The 21,005-nt window shown below is 63.5% G+C and overlaps 2 protein-coding genes across 7 annotated transcripts; one reads left to right on the top strand and one right to left on the bottom strand.

The window, feature by feature from the left end:
* The first annotated feature begins 3,180 nt into the window (after nucleotides 1-3,180).
* Nucleotides 3,181-6,494, top strand: Isyna1 (inositol-3-phosphate synthase 1). The gene is made up of 11 exons (XM_078037866.1): nucleotides 3,181-3,337; nucleotides 3,440-3,568; nucleotides 3,709-3,870; nucleotides 4,251-4,383; nucleotides 4,469-4,662; nucleotides 4,840-4,989; nucleotides 5,069-5,284; nucleotides 5,392-5,556; nucleotides 5,640-5,753; nucleotides 5,834-6,051; nucleotides 6,188-6,494. The coding sequence occupies exons 2-11, from the start codon at nucleotides 3,449-3,451 to the stop codon at nucleotides 6,393-6,395; spliced, it is 1,680 nt and encodes a 559-aa protein (XP_077893992.1). The 5' UTR covers nucleotides 3,181-3,337; nucleotides 3,440-3,448; the 3' UTR covers nucleotides 6,396-6,494.
* Nucleotides 6,495-6,715: 221 nt separating this feature from the next.
* Nucleotides 6,716-20,575, bottom strand: Ssbp4 (single stranded DNA binding protein 4). Of its 6 annotated transcripts, XM_078037872.1 has the most exons (18): nucleotides 20,139-20,573; nucleotides 13,318-13,390; nucleotides 12,936-12,997; nucleotides 12,768-12,852; nucleotides 10,068-10,157; nucleotides 9,685-9,750; nucleotides 9,421-9,480; nucleotides 9,271-9,340; nucleotides 9,070-9,140; nucleotides 8,921-8,988; nucleotides 8,579-8,624; nucleotides 8,429-8,464; nucleotides 8,284-8,338; nucleotides 8,128-8,198; nucleotides 7,954-8,032; nucleotides 7,594-7,622; nucleotides 7,396-7,503; nucleotides 6,716-7,046 (listed from the first exon to the last, which is right to left on the bottom strand). In XM_078037872.1, the coding sequence occupies exons 1-18, from the start codon at nucleotides 20,195-20,197 to the stop codon at nucleotides 7,017-7,019; spliced, it is 1,158 nt and encodes a 385-aa protein (XP_077893998.1). In that variant the 5' UTR covers nucleotides 20,198-20,573; the 3' UTR covers nucleotides 6,716-7,016. The 6 variants fall into 6 exon arrangements, with proteins under 6 accessions (XP_077893998.1, XP_077893996.1, XP_077893997.1 ...); XM_078037870.1 differs by lacking the exon at nucleotides 9,685-9,750 and having other exon boundaries at nucleotides 7,280-7,503; XM_078037871.1 differs by lacking the exon at nucleotides 9,685-9,750 and having other exon boundaries at nucleotides 20,139-20,571.
* Between the last annotated feature and the right edge of the window lie 430 nt (nucleotides 20,576-21,005).

Raw genomic sequence — 21,005 nt, 5'->3', positions numbered from 1 at the left:
CCAGCCGCCCCTGGCTGCCTGGCTGGTTTGTGTGTGTGTCACAGCCGGATTCTGTGGTGGCCCCAGGGAGTCCCTGGTCCTGGGATGGGGGTGGGCTGGGGCCAGGAGGTGACTTGGCCAGGAGCCTCCGTGGTGATGAGGGGTGTCCAGCGGGCAGCCCACGCAACCTCCTGAGGCTACTGGCCAAGAACAAGGGACCAAGACAGTGACCTCTGCGGGGCCACAGGGCCAGACCCCTCTCCATGAGTGGGAACAGAAGGGGCGGCGGAGCTGGCGCTGAGCACAGTAGTGTCCCCTGCCCAGTCTGGACAGGGCTGCTGAGTGACATGCAGGAGTGGGACCAGGATATTTGGGGGAACAAGCTGTGACTCACCCCATTTCTGGGGAAAACAGCAGCAGGTCGCCTGTGGGTGGGCCCCAGCTCTGTGGGAGGCTGAGGGGGAGGCTGCGCAGCCAGGAGTCCAAAGCCACCCTGGCAGCAGGGCAGATGCCCTCCAAGACACGGAAACCAGCTGTAAAGAAGGAAGCAGTGGCCACGGTGGGGTTCGTTGTGTGCAACTCCAAGGCTGGCACGTGGGGCTGGCTTGTCCCCTGAGCCACCATCCGGGCCTGTGTTCCAGGCGAGGAGCTGGAGGACGCAGGCGCTGGGCCTCCAAGGACAAGGTGGGGGCTGGGGTGTTTATTTTAAAAAGGAAAAACAAAGGCGTGGAGTGCAGGGGCCTGGGGCGGCTGCAGCCTCTTGGCCCGAGTTCTGAGGCGGCCAGGAATCCGCGGGGCGCAGGGGGAGGCCGGCCGGCAGCGAGGCAGAATGTCCCCTGCTTCTAAGATGGTCTGGATCCCGTTCTTCCCGGGGACAACACCCATCTCCACACCTCAGGGCCAGCACCTGCCACCTCTGGCCTTGCTGCTCTGCCTGGACCCCTGGGAGCTCAGAAGGGTGTCTCCTTTCTGGTGACCTGGACACCAAGGCAGGAAAGGCCTGGGGCTACCGCCACACTCCTCCTCCGGCTGGACAACGCTCCTTTCTTCCTACCTCTGTCACCACAGTGACCCTGGTCCACGGGCCCAGTCCCCTCCCTCAGCCTTGCCACCCCACACCCCTACCTTCACCTCCCAGCACCATCTGCCAGGAAGGAGGTGGCCCAGGGCCGAGGCCATGTCGCTTCCCGCCTCCCGTGAGCTCCTGTGAGCTCGTGGGGCTGCCTCCTGCCCCCGCCCAGCCCGCCCTGGGAACGCCAGGCCTGGGGCCTTCCTCATTGCTGCATATGTCCCCATGGTGCCATGCATGGCCTCAAGCTGCAATCATGCCCTCGTCCTCCGATGTCCGACTCCAGGTGAAGAGGCTCAGCGCACAGGCTGCCCCCACTTCAGGCCCCTGGACATTCTCGCTGCTGACAGGACAGCTCTGTCCAGCCACAGGCTCTGTTCAGGGGACTCCCAGGACCCCCGCCTTGGGTTGGATGACAGCTCTCAGAACTCGGGACTGGCTGACAGCCACACAGGGGACATACGAAGGGCATGATGGGGCCTTGGACCTCCCTTGCTCTCTCCATCCATGCCACCACCCAGTGCTACCACGAAGGAACCCAAACCTTTCTTAGGGGACTGTGCGGAAGTCTTGGAGGGCCTGCAGTGCCTTTCTTCACCCCGGTAAGGGCCACCACCCTGACTCCTGTGACGAAGGACCACAGAGGTGCTGGAGCAGAGCTCAGTGGCAGAGCAACTGCCTGGCACGCAGGAGGCCCGGCTCCCATCCCCGGAGTAAAGAGAAAGAACAAACTTAGATCAGGGTCTCAGGTGACCAGGAGCCTTCAGAAACAGAATCCAGGGGACACGTCCTGGGCCTGGGCTCCATGAAGCACGGACAGCCATGGAGAAAGGTATTGGACAAAAGTGGCTGTTGTCATGGAAACAGTGGGCCTGGACACCCAGCGAGGCCTGTCCGTCCAGATTCTTCTCGCCTCCTTCTGTGGGGAGTCCTCCCTCCCAGGGATGGGGCAGGACTCCTGAACTGGGATCTTATCTGCTACCAGACCAGGCAGGTCAGAGTCGCAGCTCCGAGGCACTCTCAGTGCTACGGGTGGGGGAAGACAGGTGCCGTGGGGACAAGCATTCCGGTTGCATGTCAAAATGGCATTTTGGGGGAGCTGGGTTCTGAGCCCCAGTGGTGTGGTTGCATAGATGTGACTGGTTAATCTAATTTATGTCTCATGATGTGTGACTGAGCTGGAATCTCCCAGAAGCCAGGGAGACACCAGATGTTCTCCTAGCAGCCCCTGGGGTCAGCATGGTCTCCAGACTGGTGCCTGCCTTCCACTGCCACCTTGTCATCAGAGTGGGAGCCCCTTCCCCAAGGCTTTTAGGTGACTCAGGCACCTGCTTATAGTCTTCTCCGGGTGAACTCCTCTTCATGCCTCAAAACCCCTTCCACCAGCCACTTCCTCTGGAAACCCTGCTCTGTAGAGCCTCCTCCGTGAGTTCCTTTCAACTGGAGGTGCCCCGGTCCTGGTCCCCTTCATACTTCAGAGTCGGGCCCTTTCCAAGAGCCAGACTCTTGGAGCCCCCAGTCCCCAAGACCAGGCCCCGGCTGCCTTTCCTGCAAACATTCCCAAACTCCCCACCTTTTGGGCCAGCTCCAGTGGTGGAAACTTTCCGGCCGGCTTGTTTTGGAAAGTTCCTTGGGGGAGCCGCCCCCGCTTGCCCGCTGGGTTCCCACGCTCCCTTATCACTGTGCATGAGGGGGGCCTCTGGTGTGCTGTCCCGGCTCCTCCCCACACTGGCGGTCCTCTCTCCTCCCTAGTGACCGGCCATGTCTCCAGCCCGCTACTCCTCATGCATGTGAAACCACGCTGAGGCAGAGGAAATTTGGTCCACCCGCTCCGGGTTCATGGGGCCCAAAGATTCGGAGCACTGAGTGGGGGCCACCGCTCATAAAGGAGGGCCTGGCTTCGAGGTCTGTTTCCCGGGCAGTACCGCAGACCCGGGCCCCTCCCTCCACAGCCGCAGCCTCCCTGCGCAGCCCCATCCTCCAGCTTGTGGCCGGGGTCTGGGGCTCCATTGTAGCCCCATGGTCCTCTTTTGTAAAATGGGAATAAGCGGCTGCGTGTCCAGAGGACCCCTAGAGAAGAGAACCAATGCCGCCCAGTGGTGACCCGGCCGCTTCCGGCCAGACCGGGCCTCGACAGTTCGGCCTAGAACCCCTGCTCCCGCCGTCGCGCCCCTCCCCAACAAGGCGCAAGCGGGGGCGGGGCGGGGGGCGGGGCCGCGGCGCTTTTCTCCCGAGGCCGCCCCGGAGCCCGCGCTGTCCGCCGCCGCTGTCGGAGCTGACTCCTCGGAGGTGAGCGAGGTCTTGGACGGATTGGGGGCTTCTTGAGGACCCAGGCCGGCTTGGGCCGGTCACCTGGGGTCCCCGCTGACCCTCTGCTAACCCGGGCCCCAGGTCGCCGCGATGGAGGCAGCCCCCCAGTTCGTGGTCGAGAGCCCGGACGTGGTCTACAGCCCCGAGGCCATCGAGGCTCAGTACGAGTACCGGACGACGCGCGTCAGCCGTGAGGGCGGTGTCCTCAAGGTGGGCGAGGGGTCCAGGAGCCTTGGGTTGGGGACACCAGGGAGATGATGGCGGGGGATTGTCCAACATCCCCAACCCTTTCCCTGCCTTGAGGGGAGAAGAGGCTGGGGCCCCAGTCTTACGACGCCGCCTGCCCCCAGGTGCGCCCCACGTCCACGCGCTTCACCTTCCGGACTGCCCGGCAGGTGCCCCGGCTCGGGGTCATGCTCGTCGGCTGGGGCGGGAACAACGGCTCCACGCTGACCGCCGCCGTGCTGGCCAACCGACTGCGCCTGTCCTGGCCCACGCGCGCTGGTCGCAAGGTGGGGGGCCGGGGAGGCCCGGCCGCGGAGGGGGGCTGGGTCGGAGTTCCTGCGGGCGGGGGCGGGGCCTCGGGAGGCGGGCTCCTCCGGGGAGGGGGCCTGCTGGGGGCGGAGCCTGGCTGCCGCGGACCTCCTTGGGCGTTCCAGAAGGTGGGCGGAGAGCCGCAGGAGCCTCGTGGGGGCGGAGCCTTAGGCATGGCCGGCTCCGGGAACTCGCTGGGGAGGAGAGGCTTCCGCCCCGGCCTGGAGCCTGGAGCTGAAAGCGCAGGAGGGCAGGGCGGAGTTTGAGGGCCGGGGCGGGGCCCCGGGCAGGCCGTGGGCCCCCCTCTCGCCACGCCTGCGCCTTACCCCGCTGTGTCTGGTTCCCCCCACCCACCCAGGAAGCCAACTACTACGGCTCTCTGACTCAGGCCGGTACCGTGAACCTGGGTCTGGATGCTGAGGGCCAGGAGGTGTTCGTGCCCTTCAGTGCGCTGCTGCCCATGGTGTCGCCCAACGACCTGGTGTTTGATGGTGGGCGGAGCCCTGGGCGGGATGGGAGGTGGGGTCTGGAGCACCTGGGGATCAGGGCTGGGCCAAGCGTGAGGGTCCCCCGCAGGCTGGGATATCTCGTCGCTGAACCTGGCTGAGGCTATGCGGCGCGCGAAGGTACTGGATTGGGGCCTTCAGGAGCAACTGTGGCCGCACATGGAGGCCTTGCGTCCACGGCCCTCGGTCTACATCCCCGAGTTCATCGCGGCCAACCAAAATGCGCGTGCTGACAACCTCATCCCGGGCACACGCGCACAGCAGGTGTTGCCTCATCCCGCATCCCTGTTCCCTGCCACCTGTTCACTCCCTTTTGCCTCATGCTCCTATCCTGGGCACCCAGGCCCCACTTAGTACTTTGGAGAACTGAGTGGCCCACGCTTCTACAAACCGTGGGGTTTGTACAACCTCCCCGCTAGCCTTCCTTCACCCTCCCTGCAGTTGGACCAGATCCGCAGGGACATCCGCGACTTCCGATCCAGCGCCGGGCTGGATAAGGTCATCGTGCTGTGGACAGCGAACACAGAGCGCTTCTGCGAAGTGGTTCCTGGTCTCAACGACACAGCCGAGAACCTGCTGCACACCATCCAGGTGGGCACATGCCAGGGTGCAGTAGGTCAGGGCCAGTTCCTTGGACCCCCTCTTGCTGACTGCCCACCCACACCCGCAGCTTGGCGGAGAGGTGTCACCATCCACGCTCTTTGCGGTGGCCAGCATCCTGGAGGGCTGCGCCTTCCTCAATGGATCCCCGCAGAACACACTGGTGCCCGGTGCGCTTGAGCTGGCGGCGCAGCATCGTGTGTTTGTGGGTGGAGATGACTTCAAATCAGGCCAGACCAAGGTCAAGTCTGTGCTCGTGGACTTCCTCATTGGCTCTGGCCTCAAGGTAAGTCTCTCTGGGGAGGTGAAAAATGCAGGAAAGGAACCTGGACTCGAAGGACCTACCTAGTTCCCTGCAGGGCCTAGGGCTTCAGTGCCACCTCTTTTGACCAGACCATGTCCATCGTGAGTTACAACCACCTGGGCAACAATGACGGGCAGAACCTCTCAGCGCCCCAGCAGTTCCGCTCAAAGGAGGTGTCCAAGAGCAGCGTGGTAGACGACATGGTGCAGAGTAACCCAGTGCTGTACGCTCCAGGAGAGGCGCCTGACCATTGCGTGCGTAGGGGTCCACAAGAGCCAGGTGGGGGGCTTCTGGCTGGAGGTGGCAGGGGCCCTTGCGACCTGGTATTGCACCCTAGGTGGTCATCAAATATGTGCCCTATGTGGGTGACAGCAAGCGTGCGCTGGACGAGTATACATCGGAGCTGATGCTTGGTGGAACCAATACACTGGTGCTGCACAATACTTGTGAGGTACAGTGGGAGAGACGGTGGGCGGAGCCGAATAGGAAGCCCCACCCGCCCCACAGCCTCCTGACCCGCTCACCCCACAGGATTCGCTGCTGGCAGCGCCCATCATGCTGGACCTGGCACTGCTCACGGAGCTGTGCCAGCGCGTGAGCTTCACCACCAACACAGACCCAGAGCCACAGGGCTTCCACCCTGTGCTATCACTCCTCAGTTTCCTCTTCAAGGCTCCACTTGTGCCCCCAGGCAGCCCGGTGGTCAATGCGCTTTTCCGCCAGCGCAGCTGCATAGAGAACATCCTCAGGTGCGCTGGGTCCCGAGGCTCCCACCCACAGCACACATATCCACTCATGGGGCTGTGCACAGGGCTAAGGGGCTGGAGGCTGCAGAGGTTACCAGTCTGGAGGTTTGGCCCTGCTGACCCCAGCCCTGTTCCCCAGGGCCTGTGTGGGGCTCCCCCCTCAAAACCACATGCTCCTGGAGCACAAGATGGAGCGCGCAGGCCTGGGCGTCAAGCGAGTCGGTTCTGTGGCTACCGCCTGCCCTCTGCCTTGCAAGAAAGGACCAGCGCCCATTGCCCCCAACGGCTACACCGGCGATGCCAATGGGCACCCACAGGCAGAGGCACCCCAGATGCCCACAGCTTGAAGCTGCAGTTGCAGACCCCCAGCCCCTCCTCTCACCCCTCTGGGTCCATCCTTTCGAGGTCCCGCAGAGACAATAAAGTCAATGCCCCTATCAAACAAACCTCCACCTGTGTGGTGTGTCCGATGGTCACCCCAAACCTGTCCAGCATCAGCTAGACACCTAGCTTCTACCCCACCCTCTTTTTAGCTGGTCAACCTCCTACCCACTCCTCACAGTTATTGTCCCAATTCCCAGGAACCTCCCAGCCGCGGGGGGTGGCAGAACAGCAGGGTGGAGGATGTGGCTGCAGGTCCAGGCCCAAGTGAGAATCCAGACCCGGCTACCAAAAACCAAAACCAGTTACATTTATTGGAAGGGTCCACCCTTGCTGTCCTGGGGAGAGGGGGCCACCAAGGAGCCTCCCTCTGATGAATTGCGAGCCGCGGGAAGGGCCCACGCGGGAAACAACGTCTCTGAGGTCCTTGCGTTTTTATAAAATGAGAAAGTCCTGTGGGGCCTCCCAGCTGTCCAAGCCTGGTTGGCCAGGTGTCCAGGTGCCAGAGGTGTGACCTCAGACCCTCGCCCCGGGTAGGGGCACTGAGCAGAAGCCGAGGTGGGCAGAGGGCTGGGGCCGCAGCCCCATCACACGCTCATGGTCATCCCTGGGGAGTACTGCAGAGAGAGGAGGCGGCGCGCGGGGGCGGGCTCAGTTCTGGCCTCGGCTGGGACCCTCCCCCACCTCCCCCCAGGAGGAAGGGAGACAGGGAAGAGCAGGGCCGACCCGGGGAGGGGCGGGGCGGAGCAGGGCGGGATGCAGGGGGAGGCCGTCCTGGGGCTCTTGGGGGAGGGCAGGGGCGGGAGTGGGCGGGGAGTGGAGGAAAGGATGCCGCGGCCGCCCCCCCCACCTGGCCCGCCGCGGTCACGGTCTTGCTCTGGCCCCCCGGCCGCCCCGCCGGGGCCTGCCCGCCAGGCCCCTCCGGCCCGACGCCGCCGCGGGGGGAGAGTCGACGCAGTCGCTTACGCTTTCGCTCGGGAACGGGTGCAGGAAGGTCCCGGCGGCCGCCATCTCGCCGTCGTCCCGCGGGGTGCCCGGGGCGTTGCTCAGGCCGGCCACGGCACCGGGGGAGCTCTAGGGGCGGCCACCGTCAGCGCCGAATCCCTGCCCGCCCCCACCCAAGACCTCCGCCCGGTTCGCCCCCTGCAGGAGCGCAGCCCTCACCTTCGGCAACCCGTCCATGTCGCCCGAGCCTGAGAACGACAGACCGACACGGGGTTCAGACGCGCCTGCGCCAGCCTCTGGACTCCGGAGCCGCCGCTTCCCCACCCGCGCCCGGAGCTTGCGGCCCGCGGCCCTCCCCAAGCCTCCCCCAGCCCCGGACGACGCACTCCGTTGGGTCCCCAGAAAGGGCATGTGCAGGGCCTCCGGATTGGGGCGACAGTGGTTTAAAGGCGGGATGCGCCCGGCCCGGGACACGGCCCAGAAGCCTCAACAGCTCCCGCGGGTGGGAGGGCTGCCGCCGCCAGGGGGCGCTCGAGGCCCACGGAGTGGCTCGGCAGGGGCGGGGCCCGTGCCACTCACCCAGGGATCCGTTCACGTGGTGCGGTTCCATCGCGCTCATGGCGGCCATGGGGCCCTCCGGGCCAGGGCCGAGAGGGAACTGTGGGGACAGAGCAGCATGGGCCTGACCGACCTCATCACTTCCCCCCACGGGGTCACCCCCAGCTAGGATCCTAGCTCCGCACCCCCACTCACGTTAGCTCTACCGGCGCCCGGCCCGATGGGGTTCATGATGGTGTACATGTTCTCGCTGGAGTTCGTGGAGTCTGGAGGGACAGCAGGGCCACGATCGGTGGGGTGTGAATGGGCTTTTCCCCCATGCACCGGCCCCGGTCACCGCCCAGGCCATACCTCCAGGGCTGGGCATAATGGGTGTTCCAGGGGGTCCACCTCCTCCTGGGGGTCCCTGCACACAGAGGGAGAGGCCCGTGAGAAAGGCCCCTGGCTGCCAGCCCGCGCCCCAGCCTGCATATTGCCCAACTTCACCCCGACTCACCGTGTAGCTGCCGGGGGATGAGGAGGAGTAGGGAATCTGGGGACAGGAGCAGCTGTGAGTAGCTGGCATGGGCAGGCTCCTCGCCTCTGCCCTGCAGGTCCACCACCCCGTGCACCCCACCACCCAACACACCCACCCTGCCCGACTCACCGAGTTACCACTGGGGCTGGCCCAAGGGCCTCGCACTCCTGGGCCCCTGGAAGAGATGGTGATAGACCCTGGGGCTAGGCCAGGATGGCACAGCAGTCACCCATCCCACCCTGCTCTTATCTGCCTCCAGAGAGGACTCATAGGTGGCCTGAGAGGTAGTCACCTGGGCCAATTCCCCGGGCTCAAATTCCAACCACTAACTAGGGTCTGGCTGCTGCTTGGGCCTCGGTTTCCCACCTAAACAGTGCCAATGGACTAGCACCATCTAGGCTGTCCTGCCATTGCAGATACTGCCCCTTTACTCGGGTGGACACATGCTTGGGGACACACTCAGGGCCTTACATGTTCATGGCAGGCAGACCTGGGCCAGCAAGGGAGTTGGGCGGGGGTCTCATGCTACCTCCGTAACCCTGTGAAAGCAAAGGAGCTGTGAAGGGCAGCACCGCCGAGGGACAGCCCCTCAGGTTCACCCCATCTCCGCTGGCCCTTACCTGGGGCCCAACGCTGGCCACGCCCCGGGGAGGCGTCACCCGCTGCATCGGGCCGCCCATACTGGGGTGCCCTGGGGTGGGAGCAGAAAGAAGGGGCTCAGATCTGGGCCATTCCCCAGTGTGGACGCGAATGTGGGTGTGCACTGTGAGGCAGCCAGGTGGGGACGCTGGGAGTCGGGTCCTGAGAGCTTCCCTACTCACCAGGAGTGCGCGGGGAGGGGTCCATGGCGCCAGGGAGGAGGGGCTGGGAGCCTGCGAGGCCCACAGGAGGCTGCGAAGGGGCACGGCTGCACTGAGTGGGGTGCCCCCGCCCTGGCCCACTGCTGCCCCCTCCCCTCATCCCTCTCTCACCTGACTTGGCATCCTCAGGGTGGGCCGGGGGCCCCCTGGGAACCGCGGTGACATGAAGGGCTGGAAGAGGTGGGTGGGGGATCAGCGCCACCTCCACCCTCCTCCCCCAAAGCTCCCCAGTCCCTCCTATGCCTAGACCCCCAATCTGGACAGGCCCCTCCTCTAGCTAACAAAAAAACGTGGTCGTTGGACTAGACAGCGCACTGGGGGAGGGGGAGGTGTGTGTGCGCCTGTGCGTGGCTGGGCAGGGCCACAGGTCCTTACCTGGCTGTGAGGCCCCATCATAGGGGCGTTGGGGTTGTGGGGGGGTGGCTGGGAGCCAAAGGGGCCCTAAGAGGACAGAACCAGGTGGGTTGCGGGAGGGGACTCCATGGAGGCAGGGGGGTGAGCCAGCCTATAGCACGGAGCCCTGCTGGAAGGGTCATGGGTGGGACTTGTGTCACTGGTGGTCACTAGGCCCACTGGTGGACACTGCATCCCAACCACCTTGGGCTCCTTTGTGCAGACAGTCCCCTTCCCACCATCGCACCTAGGTCCCCCCCTTGCTGGCTCTGCCAAGTCCAGAACAGGTACCCTGACCCTCGACCCCGCCTCAGATACATGCCCACCCAGGGTTGGGGGAAAAGGAGTCCCAGGCCTGGCCATACCTGGAAGAATCCGGGCGCCATGGGGCCTGCGGCCATTGCATCACTGGGAGCCATGCTCCCCATCACCGGGCTGGGGGCCGCTGCGGCACTCTGCGGGGATGGGAGACACAGTGAGGGCCAGGTCAGGACATTTCCTGCACAGGGTGTCTTCCCCTCCTACATGCAGGTGGCCATGGGACAGGCAGCTGTAGGTGATCAAGTTTGGACTTGAACCCAGTCTAGCTGACACTGTCAGCCCACGGAGAGTCTGGGGGGGTCCAAGTGAGGGAAGAGCAGCTGCCCCAGCCCCACCCCAGCTAAGCGTCGCTGCAAAGTGGTCCCAGCCTTCAGTGAGGTTCCACTTGAGGATTCCGCTGTCCCAGAGCCCAGTGAGGGCCTCATTCAGTAGCAAAGGCGTCTGGACAGGGTGGCCCCGGGCTGGCCCTGCTCTCCAAGTCCACCCAACTGGCCCTATCTATCCTCCTGACTGGCAGGGCAACTCGGGCCCCTAAGCCCTTCCCCAACACCCCAGCACACACAAAGTCCAACCAGGTCCTGGAGGCTCCTAGCAACTGCTATGCAGACCCCCCCCCCCCCCCCCCGCCAATCTCTTCCCCCAGGATGGAGGAGGAAGAGCAGGACTAGGGTGGGGTCCCCAGGCATTCGGAGGCTCCTTAGGTGGGGAGGGGAGAAGAAGGGGTGCTAGAGATGAGGGCTCCTGTGTCTGTGAGGTTGAGGTTTCTGGGCAGGCCCTAAGCTGGCAGAGGACAGGCTGACAGGCCAGTTCCTAATCAGCTCGAGTTCCAGACCAGTCTGTCTCCGCAGCCCGAGGACCAGATGTGGAGAAGGGGACAAGGGAGGAGGGCTTGGGAGGCCAGCACCTGAGTCCCTGAGCAAGCAGGTCTCCCCTCTTGGCTGCTTGGCCCTTATCTGCCCACATCCCCCTCCTCCACCAGGTCAAAACCCCCAGAGAAAGGGGTGCCCTGTCCCTGGGGCAGGCACAAGTTGGCACACAGGGTGCTCTGGCCCTGTGGCCCTGCAGCCCCTTGGGTGCGGAGAGGAAGGTGCTTTGTCTGCTGGCCCTGACTGGCCGGCTAGGAGCGGGGTCTCTGGTTCACCCTCACTCTGTGGGCCACAGCTGGTCCCTTCCTGCCCCTTCTCAAAAGGGCAGCCTCAGGGCTCAGCTAAGGCCTGGCGAGTGGAGGGGGAAGTGGGCGCCTCTCCAAGTGCATGTGGCTACGAGAGCTTCCCAGAGCCCCCGACAAATCACTGGAAAGCCACGTGATCTGAGGAGGGTCACGGCCTCAGCCCCCAACTCGTCTCGGGTTTCCAGTTCCAAATTGCCAGCTTGCCTCTGGGACCTCAGGGCTCTGCATGCTCAGCACACTCGGGCTGCCAGGGGGCACCTCCCCTGGGTCAGTCCAGCCCCAGGAAGCCAGGCCCCCCTCTCCCCCCAGGGGACACCTGGGCAATCCAGGTTGGGAGGCCCAGCTAGGAAGGGAGGGGAGGTGGACTCTGGCTGGGCCCAGACCACAGACCCCAAGGTGAGGGGGTGGGTGGCACCTGTGCCCCCAACTCCTAGGCCCTGAGGGGTTAATCTTGGGCTGATTCGCCTGCCTTCCTAGCTGGTAGCCCCAGCGAGCCAGACCCCCCACGTCAATCATCCCAAAGAGGCAAAGAGGCGCCAGAGCCCTGCCCGTGTTGTCATGACGACGGGCTGGGCACGCTAGCGTTTCCTGGAGACGCCAAGGTCGGCTGGGGAGCCCTGGAGCAGGGAGGGGCACACAGAATCCTCACTCGGGCAGGGAGGATGGGGCCCCCTTGGGAGCTCACATAGGACGCCCCGTTACAGCGGAGGGTGGCAGTCTGGCAGTCACGCACCCAGCCCCTGGCCGCAGAGACCCTCACCCAGGCCTGGGGAGCCCCCACCCCCGTCTCCTGGCCCAAGCTGCTCCCAATGCTGGTGCTGCCATGGAAACCGGCCTGTGCCTTCTGCCGAGTGGCGGATCAGAAGGCCCCTGGGGAGGCTGCTAGACCCCAGCGGGAGCAGGGGGGGCTGCAGCACCACTGCGGAGGACAGGCACCCTCCCTCCACCCACTCCCCCGGCAGAGTTAGGGGTACCGCACAGGGGCACTAAGAGTCTCGGTAGGTGACAGTGATGCTGGGAGGCCATCAGTATGGCCCTGCTTCCATGTGGAGTGTGCTCCAGGTGGCTTCAGGGACCTGAGGAGCTAAGCATTGAGCTCCACCCTGCAGCGAAGTCCCCCAGCGTGGATGGGAGGTCAGCTGCACTGTCCCCAGCCACCAGCCAGTGAGGGCACATCCTCAGATCCACAGCCCCATAATGACAAGATACGCCTCAGCCTCCTCTGCAGACAGGCATCGGAGCCCCACAACCCAACCGGAAACACGCCAAGAGGTGGAGCCCACGCCGTAGGGGCCAGGAAGTGCCCTGATGATGACCTCTAGAGCTTGTGGGGACAGGGCCCCACTGCCTCCCCTACTAGCACATGTGCTCCCAGAGTCTGGGGTGGCAGGGACAGGCTGGCGCCCACCCCACCCAGCTGAGCAGGGAGGCAGGAAGTGCAGCACACCCTGGGGGGGGCTACAGGACCCTCAGGAGCTGGCTGCAGTGGAAGGGGTTGCGCAGGGACAAGGTTCCAGGTCCCCCCAGGCCCACAGAGCCCAGGCGTGCCCACCCCCGCCGGGACAGTACTCACGTAGTCCTGGAAGGCCTTGGCCTCGCCCGGGTGCTCGCACGCCTCTCTGCGGTCTGGCGCTGCGCAGTACAGATCCCAGAACACACTGTGGGCAGCAGAGGGGACGATGACTGCGCCACATCCCGTTGGTCCCTGTCCCCTCTCTGCCCCCAGCAGCACCACACGCACCACCACCAGGAATGCAGGAACCCTGGGGGCTCCCCGAGCGTGATGTTCTTCTCCCATCGGATCTGCAGGGAAGAGGGGAGGCGGCTGAGAGGCTGCGGCCCAGGCCAACCTCCCGCCACCCTGCCCACGGAGCCCGGGCATTTGGGGCTGGGGGGCCACCAGATCAGAGCAAGGGGGCAAGCCAGCCAACCAGAGCCACTGAGGTGGACACAGGGATCCAGGGCCACAGGCCGGGATGGATGCCAGCTCACGTTCCTGACCCCATCCTTGCCCTCGGTTCCCTGGGCCACCGAAGGAGCCATCCCAACTGATGCCCCAGTGGAATCAGGGCAGAGGACCCCGGGTGTGGCAGAGGGAAAGGCCAGGCTGGCGTGTGGCTCACCTCTGACAGAAAGGTCTGGGCTGACTTCTGGGCACCAACGTGCAGCAGGTACTCGTACACGTACAGCGCCAGCCTGCGGGGAGGGCGGGCGAGGTGGGCAGGGCCCATGGCCAGTATCTCCCCAAGCCCACCCCCCTGCTGTGTCCCCATCCCTCTATCCCTCCCAGAAGATGGCGTCCTCAACCCTCTTGCTCAGCTCAGCCAATTCCTAGGGTCCATCGACACCCAACCTGCAGGATCCCCGGGCATCGCCCCCCCTCAACTCGAGGCCCAGTTTGGCTCAGTTCAGCACGCCCTCGTGGACCAAGCCCCACCCCATCCTACCAACACTGACACCCAGGTGACCTAGGCCCTGGGGTACTGCCACCCAGGAACAGGCTTCCAGATGCTTCTCCTGATGGGGCACCAGGGAGCGACTCTGGGTGGGCAGCTGTGTCACGTGCCCAGGACCACACTACCTACCCCATCCCAGCTGTGCCTGCCAGGAAGGCTCCCACTCCCTGGTGTCCCTGGGTCCCCTCCCCTCCCTCGGGGTCAGCAGCAGGAGGTGGCTGCAACTTTTCTGCCGACTCCCAAACAAGACAGTCCTGACTCTCCCGCAGAGCCAGAGCCAGAGGTGCGCAGGTTCACTATGGTGCTACTCTGACACCCAGTGTCCTGCACGGGTCCCCAGCAGGGAGACCTGGACTCTTCCTCAGTCACTGCTCACCCTGAAAACAAGGGTTGGGCCACTATTCACCCAGACACATGGCCCCAGCACTGCCCTCTGCAGGTCACAAAAGGAAGCCAGGTCACTCACTGGCTTCCCAGGCCACCTTCCACAGTAGGTTCAGTAGGGACAGGGGGCCCCACCCCTGCTCCCAGTGTCACCTAATCCCCGGGCTCCAGACCCTCCTGACTCCCTGGGTACCTCAGGGTCCTCCCACTCCCAGTCCCGGCCCTCATGGCCTCCCCACGCCATCAGGGTGGGCAGGGACAGGAGGCGGCTGGCCGCAGGCCTCCCAGCAGCCTCAGCTGTCTGCTCCCCCACTCGGCGGCCGCCCTCCCTGGCCGACAGCCCCATCCTAAAATAACCTTCCCTTGACTCATGCTCTGCAGTCTCGCGGCCCTCCTGGCCTCGCTCTGAGTTCCACCTCATGTCCCTGCACTCCCCCCACGTACCCCATCTACTCAGTCCCACCCCAGCTCCAGCGCTTCTGCCAAGGCCCAACTACTAGGAAATGAATGTGGGGGCTCCCCTCTCGAGTTCTGGCCTGCCCTGGACCCTTGTCCTTTCTCCATCCATCTGTCTGTTCCCCCAATAACCAGCAAACATGAGGAGAGGCCTCCAGCCCCAGACTCCTGGAGGAGCAGGGAAGGCAGGTGGCGGGGAGGCAGAAAAGGGCAGAGGCCAGCAAAGGACACTCTGTCTCAGGTCGGGGTGGACCTGGCGCAGGGCCTGGAGGGTCTCTGCAGCTCACACCTCTCCTAGTGGGTGGTGATGGCTACCTAAGGTGCAGGGATGGGACAGAGGGGACATGTCCCAGTGTGTGGTCCCCCAGACAGGCCGCAGTCACTGTCACATCATTACCCCACTCAAAAGCACCTCCAGGCCCAGATTCTGACTTGGCACCCCATTTCTATGTCTACCCTTGCTCCGACCGGTCACCTTGGCATCTTGGCCTCGAGGGTTATCAGCCAACTTACTTCTAGAGGCTTCCTGAGCCTTCATAAGCAGCCAGCATCTGACAGACCCACTCCCGTCAGTGGAGGATGCCCGCAATGGCCAACGGGGGAGGTCTGTGGGGAGCCCACCAGACTGGGGAGCTCCCGCCACCCCACCCTCCTCGGCCCTCAAGGCTCGAGGCCTACAGGCCTGGCTCTGGGCATCAGAGCAGGGGGCACAAAGGCTGCGGGTGGCGAGATGCAGAGATGGACAGAAAGACAAGGGCTGGGGGGGCCCAGGGAGTCTGCCCGGGAGGTGCAGGAAGGGGCAGCAGGACAGCATGGGGACAGGTCCTGCCGTGGCCGCATTCCACCACACACACCCCAGGAGCACACGCTCTCCTGGGGTCTCAAGATATTCCTAAGGAAGTGACCTTGTCATCAGCAGGTCCACTGAGCATTCCTAGATATCCTTCTCCATCCCCTTTCCACACACTGTCCCACAGCCCAGAGGCCCCAGAGCCCCCTGCCCACCCTGCATCCTCTAGCGCCTCCACGCCCTGCCTGCTCCACCCCAGGCCACATCCTCCCCTCTCCCTGGTGGCTTCCCTTCCTGATCTGAAGACATCTGGTGACGCTCCCAAACAGCTAGGACCCACCTCCAGCCCGGTCCCCACTCCACTCAGGCTTCCACTCTCCACCTGGCAGCCAGAGGCCCGGCCGGCAGCCCCGCACTCCTCCCCACCACCTGCCCCGTCCCCGTCATTGTGTCTGCCTCTGCCAGCTGCCCACTGCGACTCCTTCCACTCAATTCAAAGGAGCCCAGGCCTGGACCAGGTGTCCACTGGGCTCCCCTCGGCTGTACCCCAACACACTGCATTTACTACATTAAAGACAAAACCAAAGCAGGCGTGGTGGCCCGTAGTCCCAGCTGATCAGAAGGCTGCAGCAGGAAGGCTCAAGACAAGGGCAGGGACAGCCTGGGTCACATGACGAGACCCCTGCTGCAAGTAACCAAACCTGAGGGAAGCCCCCTGTGTCCCGCCCACACCCCCAGCCCAGGTCTCTCACAGGGATTGTGGCAGAACTCCAGCAGGGGCTGCTCCTCCCTGGCACCTCTGTGCTCCCCAGCCACTGCTATTCAGACCCTCCAGAGCCCCCCACTACATAAACTGGCTGCTTCCTGCCCCAGGGCCTTCGTGCAGGCTGCCACCTCCCGGGGGCACTTCCACCAGACTCCAGGGTCACCATCAGAGGCTTCCCTGGGACACCTGACCGCGATTCTGCTCCATCTCCCCATCATCCTGTTTCTCGCCATCTGACCCAGCGCTCTGCTCACTGCTGCAGACCCTCTAAAATGTGTTTTGAGGGGCAGGGGACTCACTGGCTCAGGTCTCAAGGGTCCTGGTGCGGGATCCAAATCCGCAGCTACTCCCAGGACTGGCTCCAAGACCTGAGAGCCCTGCCCCACCCAGGGGTGGCCACCCAGGGCAGATAGACAGGAGGAGCACTGGAGGCCCAGGAGAGGGGAAGCCCCAGGGGCAGCTCCTCATCCCCTGAGGGAGGAGTGACCCTGAGCCACAGGCACAGGGCTGGCCAGGCATGCAGACATGGTGCACACAGCATTACCGCCTTGTGGACAGAAATGGGCCACCAACCACCACCATAATTACCCAGAACTACCACAATTATAGAGAATTTTTTTAATTATCAAGAGTTACCATAATGGGGGCCCCTACCCAGCATCCCCTTGGACGTACGCTCTGTTAGGGGCTGAGAAACGCCCTCTACTCCAAAGACTGTGTCTTCCTTCAATCCATCACCAAATCCCACTGCAGCTCCCAAAGTGACCTTCCAACCCTCCAACTGGAGTCCTCCCTCCCCTCTGCTAGCCCAAGGGGCCTGACCTTCAGCAGCACCTCGTCACCAATCCCACCCCTGGCTTTTCTTCCCCAGTTGGAGGGCTTCGTCTCAGGCTCCTTTCTAAAGACCCTCTTTTGCTCTGACGCAGTGATCTAACTATCCAGGTCCACATGCCCATTTCAAAACCAAACTCAGAGGAAAACAAGATACCCAGGGACACCAACCCTGGCTGTCATTTAAGGGACTCTTCTAAACCTACCTGGCAGCTCTAAAGGGCTCAAGGATATGCCTGAGGGGTAAGAGTTAACCACGGCAACCTTGAACTCTGTGGTCACCACCGTGAGCCAAGGTAGGGACCCCACCATCTAGGAGGTACCCAGCAGGCGCTCAGTCCATTTTTAGGACCCAAAGGCTCCACGGGGAGCCCAACTGGACTCAGTATGGGGACCAGAGAGAGAAGGAAGGAAAGGACTTTTCAGGAGGCGGGAGGCTCTGAGCAGGGGAACCCAGTGCTGGGGAGTCAGGGACTGAGTCAATGCTGGGACTGAGGCAGCGGAGCCCTCTTCACCCCACTTCACGGAAGAGGAAATCAAGACCCAGAGACAGGAAGTGGCTCGGCCACAGCTGGTATTTCCTTAGAGTGAGGGCTGCTGGTGTGGGTGCTCTGCCTTCAGTCAGTCCCAAGAATTCCAAAAGGTGCCAGTGCAGTGGTGCACACCTGTAATCCCAGTGGTGTGGGGAACCGAGGCAGGAGGATGGAGAGTTCAAAGCCAACCACAGCATGGCAAGGTGCTAAGCGACTTAGTAAGACTCTGTCTCTAAATAAAATATAAAAAGGGCTGGGAATGGGGCTCAGAGATTGAGCACCCCTGGGTTCAATTCCCAGTACAAAAAAAAAAAAAATTTACAAATGGCAGGCCCTCCACATTCTAGATGAGGAACTGAGGCGCTATGCTACCAGTCCCCCTCTCTAGTGAGGCACCCCCCCACTTCTGAGAGCTTTCCTGCAGCCAAGAAGCTAGACTGTTGGTACTTGCCACTTGCTCTCCAAGGACCCCAGGCCCATCCCCATCCATGAGCTGAGGAATGTGACCATTTGATCTGCATACTCTCTTCAGCAGCAGAGCAACGCACACAACACCCTCCAGGTGAAATGGGTGAGCACAGGGTGGCTCTGGCTCAAGATGGAACCTCAGCCTCCCCACCAGGTGCTGAGCCACTTGTAAGCATTGTCAATCCTGATGCTGGCGTCCTCTGAGCACCTCTGTGGGGCAGGCCAGGGAGAGGGGTAAAAATTGGGGATAAATCCCTCTACCAGCCCCAACCCAGAACAAAGACAGGTTCAAAGAACCATCATTCCCCCAATGGATGTCTGACAGGGTCAAGAACCCACCCCAAACCCACGCTCCCACCTCAGTCCTATGATCCCTCCCTTCTCTTAGCTCCTCCCTTGCTCAAGGCTGTCTTCCAGAGAACTGTGCTGCCCGCCTCTTTCCTGACCCTCCACAGCCCCACTGCTCAGGGGGCCTGAGTGCACTTCTGCAAACACAAGCCTCCCTGGGCTCCAGTGCCTATTCCCAGCTCAGGGCCTTGGCATGTGCTTTGCCATCTGCTGCCTCCTCCCTCTCCTACCTTCGCTATCCCTAACTTCTTCAAGCCCTGTGTCTGTCCCATGGTAACTGAATACCTGACTTAAAGATGTGGCCTTCTTCAGGGTCAAGTTTGCCTTGCCGACCAACACACCCCAAGACCTATTCTAGTGCAGATCTGATATACACGTGAAAAATCCCCACTGGTGGGTGGTCACCTTCAGACCCAGCAGCAACAGCCAGGTGCCAGTTTCAAAAAGTCTTTGGGTTTAAAGCTTCTTGCAAATGGAGCTCAGCTTCCTAACTGCACAGATGAGCAAGACAGGCCTGAAGGGAGAGGTCACTGACTAGCATCTTCTGGCCCAAAGAACCACTTCTCCAATGTGACCCAGAGACTAGGCAGAGTGTGTGTCCTTCTCTTTGTGGGACAGAGTCAGCCAGGATTCAGGGCTTCTCTTCACTGTCCAAGCTTCAATCCTCACTCCGAGACTTCCATGGGACCCCTTCCTGATGACTCAGCATCCTCTCCTGCTTAGGTGGGCTACTCCACATGGAGGCTACCCTAGGTGTCCAACCTCTAGGATCCTGTGAATCTGCCGACACTGTGGCAGGCCCTTCACTTTTGACACTTTCACAGTGCTGCAGAGGACTGGGTGCCCTTGCTGTCATGGCTCCAAGTACCTTTCAAATGCTCCCCAAACCCTTAAAAAAGAATGCACTGACCAGGGAAGGAAAGTCAGCCTGGCTGGGGGCACTCCCTAGCTCAGAGCCACAGAACAGGAATGGGGCAGTGCCAGATCTCCAGCTCAGCAACCTAGCTGCAGGGGCACTCAGCTGCTTCCCCACCCAGGGATTCTATCAGCCTGAGAGCACCTGGTAGCCATTGCTCAGAAACCGGCCCAGACCAAGGGGTGGCCCCTGGCTCTGCGGCATTGGGGGAGGGGCTCAGCCCCGTGGCTCTGGGAGGCTTCCGAACCTTGAACCGTGTGGCCACCCCAAGGGACGCACCTAGGCCCCCGCCCAGCGCAGCTGCCCCAGCAGAGCTGGACAGGTGGTTGTGCACCCCTCAAGGACTCCCCTCTCCTTTCCAGCTTTTCCCAAGGTGCCAGGGTTCCGAGAGACCAGTCTCACCCACCCGGGAAACTTCCGAGAGGGACTGCGAGAAGCTACGAAACCCCGGTCCCCAGAGGGCGCAACCTGGAAACCCTGGTCCCCAGAGGGCGCAACCTGGCGTACTCCAGCCTCGCCCCACGGGGAGGTCTCGAGACCCTCAAGTCCTGCTTGGATCTCGCGCGCCCCTTCAAATCTCGCGCCCTTGGGTCTCGCGGGCCCACCCCCCCGCAAATCTCGCGACCCCTCCGGCAGCTCAGGTCTCCGGCATCCCCTCGAGTCTCGCACGCCCCTCAAATCTCGCCCCCCTCGGATCTCCCGCGCCCCTGAGAAGCCCCTCAGGACCCTCGAGTCTCGCGCGCTCCCGCTTATCTCACAAGCCCCTCGGGTCTCGAGCGGCCACGCAAGTTGCGCGCCCGCGCAAATCTCGCGCCCCTCGGGTCTCGCGCGCCCCCTCAAATCTCGCGCCCCTCGGGTCTCTCGCGACCCCTCGAGCGCGCCCGGGCTCCGCACGCGTAGCAGCCCGCGCCCACGTGCCCGGTGCGGGGCCGGTCCGCGTCGGAGCCCGCGGGAGCGGCGCGGACGCCGAGCCCCGCCCCCGGCCCCCGGACTCACTTCTCGCGGGCCTGGCTGTCGGAGGGCACGGCCGAGCCCTTGCCCCCCTTGGCGTACATGCTGCTCCGCGCCGCCGCCGCCGCCGGGGCCCACACCTGTCAGGCGGCACCGGGGGCCGCGCTCGCCGTCGCCATAGCTACCCCGCGCCCCGGGCCTCACCGCCCCGAGCCCCGGGCGGGCACCGCGGGCATCGTCCGCGCGGGGGAGCTCCAGACGGCCGCGGCGGCGGCAGCGGTGACTCCAGCTTCGGCTCCAGCCGCGGGTTTTATTTTTTTCCTCTCTTCCCTCAGCGCGGGCTGTTCCGGGAAGCGCGCGCCCCCTCCTCCTGCCGCGCGCGCCCCCGCCCGCCGCCCGCGGGCTCCGCTCTTAAAGGGGCAATGACAGGCGCGCGGGTGGGTCCCGCCGCCGGGACCGCGGGACGGGCGCGCACGCGCAGTGCTCGCTGCGGGGGGGTGGGGGCGCGGCTAACACACAAACACACACACACACACACCAGCTAGAACTAGCCACCCAAATTGTTGTACACCCAGGATCACAGCCACACAGTCGCAGCGACACTCTCAGACACAGCACCCTACACGACAAAAGTGCACAGCTGCTGCAACAACTGACAGACCATAAAGCTTCAGGCATACTGCGTGTATGCCCCCCGCAGAGACTCTCCCCCAGCAAGGGTGGGGGCCACCCCACACAGCTCGCCCAGCGAAACTCTGCTGTATGCACAGCTTAAATAGTGGCCGAAACAGAACAACTAGACACAGGTCACCGTGTACACAGGCACACAGCTGCACAGAGACGCGCAAAGCTAAATTGCAGCTTCCGACAGCCGTGGAAAGGGCCGGGGCAGCTACTTACAATCACCCCAGG

This window comes from Ictidomys tridecemlineatus, chromosome 2 (genome assembly GCF_052094955.1).
Source record: "Ictidomys tridecemlineatus isolate mIctTri1 chromosome 2, mIctTri1.hap1, whole genome shotgun sequence".
NCBI lineage: Eukaryota > Metazoa > Chordata > Mammalia > Rodentia > Sciuridae > Ictidomys > Ictidomys tridecemlineatus.
This window is presented reverse-complemented; position numbering and strand designations above follow the sequence as displayed.

Coding starts and splice junctions, on each gene's coding strand:
- Isyna1 (XM_078037866.1), top strand. CDS start 3,449: ATGGAGGCAGCCCCCCAGTTCGTGGTCGAGAGCCCGGACGTGGTCTAC. Junction 5,285..5,391: donor TCATTGGCTCTGGCCTCAAG/GTAAGTCTCTCT, acceptor TCTTTTGACCAG/ACCATGTCCATCGTGAGTTA. Junction 6,052..6,187: donor TGCATAGAGAACATCCTCAG/GTGCGCTGGGTC, acceptor CCTGTTCCCCAG/GGCCTGTGTGGGGCTCCCCC.
- Ssbp4 (XM_078037867.1), bottom strand. CDS start 20,197: ATGTACGCCAAGGGGGGCAAGGGCTCGGCCGTGCCCTCCGACAGCCAG. Junction 8,625..8,920: donor GGTCTGCCTGCCATGAACAT/GTAAGGCCCTGA, acceptor CATCTCTTCCAG/GGGCCCAGGAGTGCGAGGCC. Junction 8,033..8,127: donor CGGGCGCCGGTAGAGCTAAC/GTGAGTGGGGGT, acceptor CTGTCCCCACAG/TTCCCTCTCGGCCCTGGCCC.